The sequence below is a fragment of the Strix aluco genome, chromosome 22, assembly GCF_031877795.1.
Source record: "Strix aluco isolate bStrAlu1 chromosome 22, bStrAlu1.hap1, whole genome shotgun sequence".
NCBI lineage: Eukaryota > Metazoa > Chordata > Aves > Strigiformes > Strigidae > Strix > Strix aluco.
Genome location: NC_133952.1, coordinates 6,004,591 through 6,018,441, shown reverse-complemented (window position 1 = coordinate 6,018,441; position 13,851 = coordinate 6,004,591). Strand labels below are relative to the sequence as shown.

Genomic DNA, 13,851 nt, shown 5'->3' with positions numbered 1-13,851 from the left:
GAGACAAGACAAGATGCCTCAGTGCCTGAACAGCACATCAGCAGATCCCCTGCCAGTACAAGGACTTAAAGCTTACTGCCAGCTGCACCAACCATGCAGAAACTCACATTAAATGTTACCACAGCTCAATGAGCACAGTCCTGCAGACCGTTAGCAGAGGAGGGGGCAGGGTCTCAGAATAAGCAAACAGGCTTTAATGACACATTAATCTCAGGGAGAATCCAGGATGGTTCATCTAATACAGACAGGAGACACTACGAGCTGGTTCCTGTTAGTCCCTGTGCAACGGAAGGAAACATTGCTGGCAGCAGCTCCCAGAAGCTGCCAGTGAAGCCATGTCCATAGGATACAGATTGAGGCCACCAGAACTGAGCTGAGACAGCAGCACTGTCCCTTCTCCCTCCCAGCACAGACCTGGAGAAGCGTGATCTAAGCCTAGCACAAGAGCAGTTCAGAAGGAGGCAGACACCACCCTTGTCCCTGTTCCCCTGCTACCAAAGATTCAGAGATCAACAGCCATGTGAGCGGCACGAGCTCAGGAGCTCATGAATGGGCATCATCCAACCCCAAGGATACCAAGGGACTGCCATCTGGCAAAGGATCAGAGCATTTCAGGCAATTATTCCCAGTTCCGTACTGCATCCCACACTTCCCAGCCAGGCACTCACAGGCTGAGATGCTACTTGTGTTAACTGCAGGACACAAAACCAAAGGAAACATTTGTGGCTCTGCTTTCCTGGGGCAACTCACATCACGTGCTTCTGAATTGCTCTCATATTCTGCAGTCTGAGACCCCATGTTCCATCCTTTCACAACACGCCTTGTCCCAAAGCCTCCTGGGATCCCCCTCCACAAGCAAACACAGGCTATTCTTGCACAGACACTTGTAAACTGATTTTCAGAGGGACTCACTCCACTGCCCTATGCTGAAGTGGAACTGTGTCTGGCCCTCTGGAAATCAGGCCCAGCTGGCTGAGTAAGGGAACAAACTCCCTGCAGGCACTCCCCAAATCAGCCAGAGGAATAGAAATGCAAACAGTACCAGGATCTGCAACATAACTGAATAGATGGGCACGTAGGCAGGTGGAGCACACGCAGGAATGAATTTAGCCGCATGTGTGCCAAGATTTGGATCCAGAAGGAATGATCTCCCCCACAACACATCAGAAATACAGGAGAAATACAAGAAACAGCAAGAGGTTTGTAAAGGAAATGTCATCACAATCTTAACTGAATTTGTCCCTGCTACTTACAGTATAGCTTTCTGTTATTGGGATCTAAATAAGGTCAAATGCTTTACTGTATCACTTACACAGAAACCTATGCTATGAACTCTGCAGTCAGTGTGAGGTAACTTTCACCAAGGAATTGGTTCCATGTAGCAGATTTACAGGAATGAAGCTTCTTTTCTTCAGCTTAAGCAGTGCCACAGGGGATGAAACATTTACCTGCTGATACATCTTGTTTCCAGTTGTCATAGGCTGGTGTTTTATAGCTCTCTATGATGCTGCAGTGTTTCTACCATGCTCTGTGCACAAGTATATTGACATCTGTGACAAAAGTGAAATGGACCAAAGAACCAAAAGACCACAGCTCAGTTGCCCACTTTCTGCCTGTCTCAAAGAGCCCCATGTGAAGTGACAGAGCTGAGATGTAATGGTTAGGATTGGGAGAAAGAGCAAAATTCAGTTTGGATGTGGAAAAAGAATGGCTCCAAGCATATACATCAGATTCTGAGACACTGTTTAAAAGCATGTCCATAGATTTGACACTCAGGTGAGGCCAGGGCACTGACAAGCGCTCAACGGGTTCTGAAGAGCCACAACTTGCAATGCCTGGAGTTTGGAAATTGCAACTGTTGGCAGGAAGCACCAGAAGGAGCAGCTTTCTGCATGGTTCAAGAACAAGCCCAAGCTTTCCAGCAAAATAGATTTAGCTTTCAAAACAAGCGGTTGACTATATTGTCCAGACTCACGGCCCTCAGTTTAAATGGAGCCCACTGTTTTATTATCACTTTCATGCTCTTGTGGGCCCATCCACCTTTCCATTTCAACTCAGCCATAAAAATTGCCTTGGAGATTAAACTTGGCGCATGAGTTGTTGGCTGGAGAGCAAGTGGCAGGGTGTGCAGGGAGGAAGGTGGAGGGAAGGAGGTGGCTGAGGAAATAAGAAGACAGAGGATTTGGCCAGGTTTGATTTACAAGCAGGAACCAGGGTTGCTTTGGGCTTTTCTCAGACACGTTTAAAATGCTCTGTTGGGTTCTAGTTCAAATCCAAGTTTGCAGCCCCATCTTCTTCAGGAATTCATCTGACTTGTTAAAAGGAGGAACAAAAAGACAAATTATGCGATTCAGAGAATCAAGAGTGCTGCATGTTCAGCAGTACCCCAAGCAGTAGAAAGGATTAGGTATTGTTTTGTTTTTTTTCCAAATTGTCTCCACAGATCTTAATACAGCACTCAAAAGCAATTCATTCTCAGCTCCTGGGTGTAAAACAGAGCCAAGAAACAAGTCAACATATAGCACATCCCCCTAGGAGCAAAGAGCACTTTGCATTTGTGCATCATATCAGCTTCTATCAGAGACTGCATAAACCCTTTGCAAACACCTATCAGATGCAATTCCCTTATTCCTCTAGGGAAATAGGTCGGATTATATGCAAGTTTACAAATGAATTAAGCAAGGCTCCACAGTCTAGCTCCAGCTCTGCTGGAACTCAGCCATTACCTTTGCCAACTTTAACAGAAGCTAAAAAGACCAGGCAAGTTACAACTAACATTGTTAAGTTTTAGTTGCCATTTGGGGAGCAGCAGTGGTACCTACAACTCCAGTTAGCAGTGACACAAACTGGGTGCTCAGAAACAGAGGCATCCAAACCAGAGAGTCGTCTTTGCTACAGCAACCTTCCAGATCTGCTCAGAAATCACAAGATTTGTGGCAGAGCAACAACAGGACCCAATCTTCCTAATCTTTTGCTTTGATTACCAGATGCTCCAGCTCCTCCTATGCTCAATATCATAAAGTGTGAAGAAGTTAATACCCAGCAGAGGCCTGTGATGCTAACACATGAATTTCTTTCTCTGCTGTTGGTCTGCAAACACACAGATCCTTTAAGAACATGGGAAGGCAGGGGTAAACAGGCCTTCCATGACACACTTGTGTAGATAGACTGTGAAATGTACTGAGCCAAATGATCCTGGAAATGAAAGTGCCGATTTAATGTTGGGCATTATTATTGTTTATTAAATACGTATCACCACATATAGATGAAGAAACAGAGACTCTGCGACTTGCTAGCCTAACATCAGACAGTTAGTTCAGAGTAAGATTAGAGATGTCCCAGAACCCTACTCTGTGTTCAAGTCAAAGAAATTTCTGCTATGCAAAAGTAAGGTGGGAAGAAAATCTGTGGCAACATCAGACAGATGCCACATACAAGCTCGTCCATGTAGTCATCTCAGCAGGTAGATCCTGGGCTCATGTTCCCAGTAGCAAATCTAATGTGACTTCACTGATGTGACCGCATTTACAGGGAGAGAGTGAGATCGCAGCTGCAGAACCAGGCCCCAGAAGCAAGAGCATCCACACCCTGAAGTCCAGGCAGAAAAATGATGCTCACCTCTGACTCCCCTCCATAAAGGAGCAGAGAGTCAAGGCCAGCAGCAGTTTAAGAACCAGACAACTGCCAGTATGTCTTTCACCCCCTGCAAAGACATTGGCCTCTCCCCCTTCTCCACTATTTATGTAACATGAACTGCCTTCTATTCAGGAGGAGTTGTTCTCTATTAACAGAGCTTGGCAAAGATCAGGAATTAACTGTGCCAAGTTTCAAGCCTGCTGCCTTAAGGCAGATGGCAGGGAAAGTATCCCAGCCTTGTTCCCCAAACCTCTCCTCCCAGCAAGCAGACATAACCCAAAACAGGAAAAAAAAGGGTCAGGTATCCGTAAAGCCTCGTTTCAGTGCAGGAGACAGCCTATGTCTGGGGTGCCCTGCTCTGCAACAGGCACGCTTGCCTCCCCACGGAGGAGCAAAGCCTGCTGCACTGCCAGGATCTGCTGGCAGAGAGCAAGGGCACAGGTTTCACTGGAAGCTTTATACTTCCAGAGTTACAACAAGAAAGAGGAGATGTTCTGCCCCTCCAAGTCAATGATGCTGCTATCATCAAATAATCAGCACTGCTTACGACTAGCACTGAACTGTACCTTTATGGGAAAGCAAACCCCTCTGGGACAGCTGGAAGGACAGGATTCCCAAAGTTACTGCAGACCCACAGCATAAAACAAGAGCTGCGGTTGCAGGACATCCTCTGCTTCCCATCAGCAGAAGATAGGTGCTCTGCCATCCCCACCACAACGGGTCTCCCAGGAGCAGTTCCAGTGCCTGGATGTTCAAGTCACCCCCATGAAGGCAGATCGAACCCAGCTGCTGGCAGGAATGGACAAGTGGACTCCTGAGCTGTGAAGTGCTGAGTGTACAATTCTGGTGAAATCTGTATGACATGCAAGTGCCTTGTTCTTGCAAAAGGAGGGCAACATCCCCAGCTCTAAGCAATCAAAATTAAACCTTTGAAGCTTGTTTTGCCAAACTTCGTGTCTGTATTTTCTCCCATTAATGGTGTGGCACTCCAATTATTAATCTTTTATTTTTCAATACTATAAAAACATGACTCAATAGCAGTGCTCAGACCTCAGGAAACTTCTCTCATGGTGCTGCAGAGGACAGTTGATGACAGTATGACAGGCAAGAGAGTCGTAAATAATACTCTACTGGGTGCTAATTCAGATAGTAGTTGTAGCTCATGCCTGAAGCACACTGCCATCATTGGGACAATTTACAAACTCACAGTTAAACCCATGCTGAAACATATTCTAGACTGGGGTCAATGGAAAGTCTCTTGCTGACTTCACCTAGAGCTGGATTAAGCACTTAACTCTTACACTGTCTCCTCCATGCTCCTGAATTATTCATTAAGGGCCAGACACTGCAATCCATACTCACACTGCGCTTAATCTGTCCTTTAAATTGACTTGCATTAGTCTGAGTCACAGGCATCACAGCACCTTGCTCTTTAAACAGTCTCACTGAATGCAGCAGAGCTATTCATGAAATAAGGTACTCCTCTGCAAGGGGAAAGGAGGCAGGATCCAGCCCTTAGAAAAGACATCAGTAAGGCCAGACCTCAGAGAAAATTCACCCTGGTAAAGCTGCATCAAGATGAATGAACTCAAGTAAATCTGTGTGAAATCAATCATTTAAAGAGATAGCCTGTTCTGTAGTATCACAGGGGAGACATAACGGAGTGCTAGAAACTAATATTTCATTGTTCAACTTCATCACAAGGTCTGGAAACACATTCCCCTGCCCCTGGCCACACATTCACAGAGCTGAATGGCAGCTTGCACAAGCACCTCGTGAGGACCATTTTATCTCTCTATATAGAGAGAAGCAGGGAGGTTTGTGGAAAGCAGGCAAAGGACATATTCCACTCCTCTTGACTGGCACAAAAGGATCAAAAAGTAAACAGGACTGCTTGTCACCAAGGAGGTTACAAGTACCCACACTTACCAGCAACTCCTTCCTCTGCCAGCCTTGCAACTTCCAGTAACCAAGCCTCCCCGACCACATTACTGGCTCTGATCCCGAAATCCCCTGAGGCTACTTAAACAGCAAATAAACTCACATCACAGGAGAGCCGATTACCAAGTACCTCCATCACTGAGCCCAAATCTATAGTCCAATACTTTTAAACAAACAATGGATAAAAAAATAAACCAATCAGGTAAGTGAAAGGCAAAACCTTGTGCACTACATTGAGAAAAAAAGAGGGTTTGATTTTTTAGAATGAATTAATCTGTTCAGTTCTCATTTATGTTAGTGCTTCATAAGATTAGAGGATTAAACCAACTGTATGCTAAATGCTTCGTGCTAAAGAGAGCCTTGCCAGGATTTACTGCATGTTGGCATGCACGGAGATGATGGCAGCATCACCCAGAGACCCTGGGACTCAGAGGAGGACCTGTTCAAATTTCAGAAATAAAAATCACAGCTTATCCAGATTTTCCATATGCCGTCAGGGTATGAACTCCTATCCCTCTCCAGTTTCAGTCAAGCTTACTTATTAAACACTTGTACCCAACAGGCAAGTCTTTGTATAAGCAGCACTTATCTCAGAGCACTGGCATCACAGAGGATTTCAGATGTGCTGGGGTTTTTTGGATGCAAAATGTTAACACCATATTCATACCCTCCCCCAGTGCCATACCGAAATGCACACATCCTATCACTCTCATGCTATAGTTACATGTACATACACACAGATCACAGCTACCCCCATAAACTCCTGCACAATACAGCTTGTTAAAAACATTTCTCATTGATGGTTCAGAAACCACAGATGCAGAAGCAGTCAAAGTTCTCCTGTAACTTAACCACTTTTTCTACTGGTGTGACAAAGGCATTTGTGATGTTTCATTCATTAATGCTGAAAAAGTACAAGATCTTGGGAGGCGTGGCCAAGGACATACTAGGTATTGAGAGAATTTTTAGCACCTTGCAAAAGCATTCTCCCCAAACACCTGAAGACTAACAGAGATTTCACCAGTGTGAAATCCCTCATTTCTGTGCCCCCAAATTACACAGAGCCAGTCAGATATTGTCACCGTGACTCCCTATAAGCGCCTTACTCCACTGCTGTAAAGAGACAATATGTACAACAAGCTGAGAACACTATAATATTGCTAGTGAGATAAGTCTTGATAGAGTGTCAGTGACTTCAGGTGGTGGTTTGGTTAGGGTTTTTTTCACCCCTGAGAATGAATTTGGCTCTGTATGTTGCAGAAACTGAATCACAATCTTCATCGCAGTGGGTGATTGGAACGATGCTGATGCTACCTGCCAAATGCCAGTCTGGTTCTCACATATTATACTGTTACATATTGCTCTGGGCCATTTGTCCCTTAGTTTTCCCCCATGTGTGTCTAGGTGAAACGGTCACAAACGCTGATGGCTAGGTTCCCCTTGAATCATTTTTCTATCAGACAAGCATCCTCCCTCCGTAGTGGAGTATTTTGCCCCTGGGAATACAGCAGGTATTCACAGGGGCAGCAGGAAGAAAGGAGGAATGGATCTTTTATCATATTAAGCATTTCCATTCTATCTTTGTTGTCTTTTTCACTAGCTTGAGTCTGTTTTATTCCAGGGAATCAAACCATAAGGCTCCAAAGGGGTAAAGAGACTGGCTTGATGAGTCTAACCTCTGAAGATGTATCCAGCGTGATAAAAGAAGTATAGCTATTGAAACATCGCCCTTCAATACAGTTATTGTGTTGCTAGGTTTCCATCTAGACACACAGCCTAAAAGAGCAATCAAAGGAAGCTGACTCTGTGGATAATATCTTTATCAACACTTCACAAGGTTGTTGGGGAGGAAGAGGGAAAAATATTGTCCCCGAGCAAAGTTTTACTGGTGAGAATAGAAAGCTAGTGTCAAAAGCTCACCCAAATTTTCATGGGAAAATTGTTTTTAAAAAATGAGCTTTTAGGGTAGCAGATTTTATGTGCATCAGCATGTAGCTTTGTGAGCAAAAAGTCATTTGAATTATAAAAGTGCTCCTCATCCCACTTAACTTGAGTCATGTCTTGCAGCCACAGAAGAGGGCATGCACCGGCTTTGTTTTAAAGGAACTTATTTGCTTGCATATTACATTAAATCCTAACAGACTCAGCACAGCTGTCAAAATACTATCCAAAAATTGCATAAGCTAAGGTTGCTAACCAGCATGCTGCTGTGCCTGTGCACAAAACAAAAGTGCAAGCGACACAGGATGCAGCAGCAAGGCAGATACAAGGTCCTACCCATGCCCGAGGCACCTGCCACTTGCATCTTACTCCCTCCGTCCCAGAGGTTTTCAGTTATACTCAGCTCCCACCCAAATACCTGGGCAGTGGCAACCAGCCCCACTCCTCAGGTTTGGTCATCACATCACCGAAGAGGAAAGAACATGAAAGAGTCCATTTTCCCCGGACACAGGCTGTTTTTCTGGCTTGTCTTTGGAGACCACCTGGAATGGTAAAGGGCCCAGGACTGGGCTGCAACTGGGACTGCTGCTAAGCAAAGTCATGCCCTTACTAAGCAACCCAGGGTTTTTAGGCAGGAAAAGTCAATTTCTACGCAAGGCAGTATAAAACAGGAAGGTTACCTTACATGTGCCAGGTACACGATTCTCTTTACATCTTCTAGATAAAGATCTGACACCAGCTGCTGTCAGAGATGAGGATCCTGCCTGGCTGGACCTGCTAACATCCCTGAGCATGGCTCTGCTGACTCTCCTCCTCCCCAGGGAAGCAGGCCAGCCCTCCGTGAAGTCGGGGACACAAAGCTGCTCAGTTCTGGCGCCCAACTTTTCCCCCAGGAGAACAGCCCTGCTGCAGGCACAGCTCAATCAGCTTATTATAGAGGCAGCCTCCCCGGGAAACGCTCTCCTCTGTGCATATTCATGAACTCTCCGGAGCTTCCAGGGAGAGTTGGTTAAACACACAAGTGAGGGATTTATCTGTTGTATTCGCAGAAAAAAAAAAAAAAAAAAGGGTGGGGGGGGGGAACGCTTTTTAAAAAAAAAGAAAGTAAACTGAGGAGTGAGGGGAAGGGGAGCGATTACAAGCTGTGCTCTCCTCTTATCACCGCCTGCCACAGCGGGACCCGAGAGCCCGACCTACCCCCCCGGACGACCTTCACAGGCAGAGCCGAGCGCCTGGGGGCTGGCGGGGGCAGCGAGGAGACGGTACAAGGGGAGATGGCTGTGCCCCCCCGCCCACCCCCCCATCCCAGGGCCGCTTCGCGGAGCGCAGCACTCACCTGCGCCCGCCCGGGCGGCTGCAGCCGTGGGCTCGCAGCGATGCCGGGGCAGAGCCGGGTACCGCGGTATCGGCTGCCCGCCCTGCAGCGCCGCTTCCCAGCACCGGCGTGCGCCGGTCCCGGTCCCCGCAGCCCTCCCCCGGCCCCGCCGCCGGGTGCCAGCGCGGCGAGCAGCAGCCGCCGCCGCCGCCTTTTAATGCCGCTCCGCCGTGCGCCGCGGCCGACTCCTAGCACGGCCCGCCGGCCCCCGGGGGCGGAGGGGCGGCCGCCAGCCCCCGCCGCTACGCCGCGGAGCGGTGCGGAGCTCCGGGCGCGGCCGCTGCCCGCTGCTGCCGCCGCCGCCCCGCCGGGCTGCGGGCAGCGCTGCGGCCGCGCTATAAACCCTGCCCTGTGCGCGGCCCCCGCCCGCGCCGGCCCCCGGTGCGGCGGCGCCGGGGAGGAAGCCCCGCGGGGGAGGCAGCCCCGAGAGGGAGGCAGCCCCCAGAGGCAGGAAGCCCCCCCGGAGAGGCACCCCCCGCCGCGGGGCCCGGCCCCCAGCGCAAGCGCGGCCGCCTGGGTCAGGCGTGGCGGGCGCGGCACTCGGGAAGGGTCCCCGCTGCGCGCCCTCCCCGTGCGACTCCTCATCGGAGGGGGCGGGGGGGGGAGAGGCCCCCCTGGGACCCCTCCGGGGGTGCGGGGCCAGCCCGGGATTGCCCTGCGCACCCTCAGACGGAGCCGTTGGTTCACCGGGGAAATGCCCGGTGTAACAAGCTCCGGACTTGGCGGGGGGGGTGGAAATCCGGCCGGGCCAGGGTAGGCAGGACCCCCACCCCGGTACCAGGCAGATCTTGGAACAGAAACTGCCAGAAACTTTTGCAGCAACTGGCCAGTGCTGCAGGTCTGCCCCGTGTTAGGAGCCAGGGTGCCGGGAAGGACTCATCGGGTTTCCTTGCTGGCACTGTCACCGCTACATCAACGCTCCATATAGGAGACATCTATATGCATTCAGCGGCAGAGGTATGCAGCAACAATCCCTGAATTAAGTAGGAGTCATTAAATAGGAGGTGGCAAGGCTTGTTAACTACGGTGGTAAAGAGAATCTTTTTTATATTCGTGCTTTCCCCTTACGCAGCTAGGCATCCTGCACAGGTCGTCTAACTTGACCACGGCCCCTTGGCTTGGCTTTCAGGAGTCCTGTTTGTGATAAAGACATCCCTGAGTACAGGGGCTTTGCTTAGTGTTGACAGAAGGTCTCTAATGACTGTGCTGGATACAGCGGTCTTGCATTTATTCATCGTGCACTCTTCTGTGACTCACTCTGGTTTTGGAGGCAGGGAGAGAACATTCCCCCCATCCTTGTGCCTGTTTACTGGCGTGACCTGTTAATACAATGTGAACTCCTGCAAGAGCAGGATTATGTCAGTAAATTACTGAACATCTACCTGATGGGAATGGCTTTTAATCAGGCTACATTACAGAGGTGACCTAAGCATGTTTTGCCTAATATTCTCGCTTATTTGAGTGTTGATGGTACCTCAGAAAAATATCCCTCACTCCAGTTTTTAGACAGATTTGTCAAGTCAATAACAAACAGAGAGCAGCACAGTAAAATATGCCCATCACCTGAGTCTGTCTCCAGGCAGGCGGCTGTGTCAGAGGCATTGCACTCTTCCTGATGCATCACCCAAAGCGAACAGGAAGCCGGGCAGACAAAGCCAGACCATCATCTTCCTTGTGGGGCTCCAAGGAATGCAAATTTAATGAGGCTCCTGACGTAAAATTGCATTCCACCAGCTTTGCACATTTCTGCCAGGGATGGAGGTTTCTGCAGAGAAGGTGATGGTGAGGGGTTAGCAATTTTGTTGAAAACTGCAAGTGTAGAGTAAAGGGAAAAATTGCTTTTTCAAAGTTCGCCGTTGGTGCGAGCGGAGCCCACGCTGATGTGAGGGACAGCGCTCAATCAATCACACAGCAGAGCCCAGCAAACTGTGGGGAGTTATCAGTCAGCGCTGCGTACGAGCACTCAGACAATAACACAATTCTCCTCGGCTGCCTTTCCGACAGCCCTCCGGGCACAGGCAGGGACGCACATGGGAGCCCATCACCCGCCCCCTGCTCCCCTCTTCACATAAGCGTGCAGCGCACCAAGGCCTGCGATGCACACAGGGGCAGACAGACACAAAGTGATGCTGACACACCTGCTCACGGACGAGCCGTACCCATCTCCTCTCCGCATGCAAAAGTACATCAACTTGACAGCTTTAGCTTTCAAAACTTGTATGTGGTTTTCCGACAGCGTAAACACACGACACCTTCCTTTGCCACACACACACCACAGAGCTTCGCGAGCCCTTAGCTGAACTGGAAGTTTCTCTTGCTGTGTTAGCACGTACAGTATAAACATGAAGAACGTGCCTTTTCCTGCCAATACAGACATTCAGACCGCCACACTCATCTGTTAAATATCACTCTGTGAACACGCAGAGGTCTGCACAGCACTCGAAAAGCCCCATGATGGAATACTCACCTGGACGGGAAGGGTTGATTGGGGGGTTTACAGTCCTGCTCTATGGCAACTTCCATGATTTCAGACTCTTTTCATTCTGTGTTGGAAGGACGTAACATTTCAAATATTTGGGGATGGGAGGGTCAGGATGGTGCATAGTGGAAATCTTCATACCTGGCTTAACATTTCCTTCCATGCCCCTCTGTACTCAGAGAGCATCAGCCTCTGACTGCTATAATTTCCCTCCGTCAGGCCTCACAGAAGTGTTCAACAAAACAGCATGTGTTGCCAAAATGAATAAATACTCATTACTAGTTTAAATCAGCAACACTGAACATGGTTTACTCAGACGTAGGTTAGAAATGTCTACATAAGCAGCACTATCCATGCACGTAAACACAAACTGTATCAAACTGTACCTACATTACTTGCACATACCTGTACACAAAGGTTTCAGTGCTTTATTCAGACACCACTAACAATGCAAATGCATCTACAAAGAATTAGCATTATTTATGGCTTTATTGACCCCACACTGCACAGGGAAGCAGCACGCAGACTGAGGTGCTGCACACTGCTGTTGTCCTCATTAACCACGCAGGTATACAAACACACGCGTGACACCAAGAGACATGAGCACTGTACTGCAGTCTTCGTTCGCAAGCTGCGTATTCACAAATGCCTGGCCACATGCACAGAGGCACGCAGTCACAGGCAGGCAGGAAAAGAATTGCTACTGCACCTAAAGCCATACCTGGCTAAAGGATGGAGTGGGAAGCCAAAGGAAAACATCTTCTTTATTCATGCTCTCTAACCTTCTCACAGCCTCAGCACAACTGCCTTCCACACCAAAGTCGGGTATCATCGGCCATTCCGCTTGCTTATATTTATGGCCCCTCTTTGAAATTCTGACTGCTCATCTATGCAGAATAAAACTACCCAAGCAATCTTTCCTGTTCAGGTGCTCATTACTAAAGCATTAAATAATGCCAGGCAGGCTCTCTTAGGCCTTGTAAATTTTATCTGGGGGACTTTCAGCTTCCACAAGGTCTATTACTGCCTGATTGCCTGAAAGGCTTTCAAGTTTGTACCAGAAAGCAAGCCATACAGCAGCGAGGGCTGGGTAACAACTGGGCACTGAACTTCTATTAAACACCATCACTGGCCTGGGAGCCAGGCTCGGGAAGGTGAAATGCGTACCTGTGAGTGCGTACGCATGGCTGCATGCAGAGCCTGCCTGCATGTCCCTGGAGTATACACAAGGCTACCGGTGTTGGCGTAAATGAATGTATGTGCTCGGCTGTTAGAGAGAAACGTCTGGATCGAAGGGTGACACTGTGCATGAGCGAGTGCAGGATTGTGGGTGCACAAAATAGGTGTGGGCTTATGTCTGTGGGCCTGATCTCAGCTACACAAATGTCAGTGCAGAGAGAGTGCTTAGGAGTCAGTGGGGTTTATGGTGAGAGCTGAGAACAGAATCAGGCCCGGGGAGTTCAGACCTTTCCTATTTGAGCAGCTTTCTCCAAGTGCTTGCTGTTAGCCAGGGCTCAAAGCAAGGCTGTTTGAATACACCAGTAAGCTTGATAAAGTGGAGAGAAAATAATGGGGAAACCCAGGAAGGAAGGGCAATAGCCCCCAGTGCCAGAGAGGTTGTTTATCAGCTGCCAGCTAAGCTCCCAGGAGAATGTGCAGGTACATCCAACACCTCTCAGCTCCTGGAGGCAACCCCTGAAGGATGCTGAGCTGCAGATAAAGCAGATTTTCAGAGGAAAAGAAGGGGGGTTGGGGACAAAATGCTCTGTTTAGAAACATCCTGCCTTTTTGAAGCTGTGCTCTTTGTTTCCTAGTGTCTTCCTGTCAGAGAACTCGGACCTTTTCTCCTCATCTTTCCTAACCCGAACATCCAGCTTGACAGAACATCAAGGAAAGGGATATTTCCTATCTGTCCACAAAACTAACGAAGCCACATCACAAGCTATTTCTATGTGCTGTGTATTTATAAACCTCAACCCTGACCCGATCAAACAAAATAGCTTCTAGTTACCACTGACTCAGGCCTGTATTCAAACTGCCAGCCTATTATTTCTTACTCAGGCAACACTAGTACTCAAAAATTATGTTAAACATTTCCCAGATGCAAAAACAATCCCTTCCCCAAAGAGCACAGAGGTGAAGGCACACAGCCAGCCAGCCCTCTCTTTTATTGGATAACATTTCTCATATATTTCATGAGAGCCAGATGGCACCATTTGAACAGCAGTGAGCCTGGAAGCCTTCAGCCACATCAGCGAAAGGGAAGCGTGACCCAGCCCTGGGCACGCAGCAGCTCAGCGCTGGAGCCCGCTCTGGCTCGGGCAGCGTGCAGCTGCGGGCCCACGCTGCCTGCACGCAGCTGCCTCTGTGCGGGCACGGGGGCATGGGACGGCACGGGAGGGGTGGGCTTTTTTGCATTCAGGCAACAGCGTAAATTTGCACGTGGAAACCTAAATTGCCACTGCTGACAAGTAAAATC

The 13,851-nt window shown here is 48.8% G+C and overlaps 1 protein-coding gene across 16 annotated transcripts in view; it reads right to left on the bottom strand.

Annotated features, from left to right (window-relative positions):
* The window catches only part of DISP3 (dispatched RND transporter family member 3), a 149,412-nt gene that overhangs the window by 33,750 nt on the left and 101,811 nt on the right, over positions 1 to 13,851 (bottom strand). Inside the window, exons 1-2 of one of the 16 annotated variants that reach the window (XM_074848534.1) lie at positions 10,457 to 10,530; positions 8,199 to 8,552 (exon numbers count right to left, since the gene is read on the bottom strand). The exons of 10 other annotated variants lie outside the window; for them this stretch is intronic. In XM_074848534.1, the coding sequence (XP_074704635.1) occupies positions 8,199 to 8,312 (114 nt within the window). In that variant the 5' untranslated portion in view covers positions 8,313 to 8,552; positions 10,457 to 10,530. Of the gene's footprint in view, positions 1 to 7,936; positions 8,005 to 8,198; positions 8,553 to 8,854; positions 8,972 to 10,456; positions 10,659 to 13,851 lie in introns of those variants that run through there. 5 more of the 16 variants (XR_012626181.1, XM_074848536.1, XM_074848537.1 and 2 more) reach the window with 5 other exon arrangements.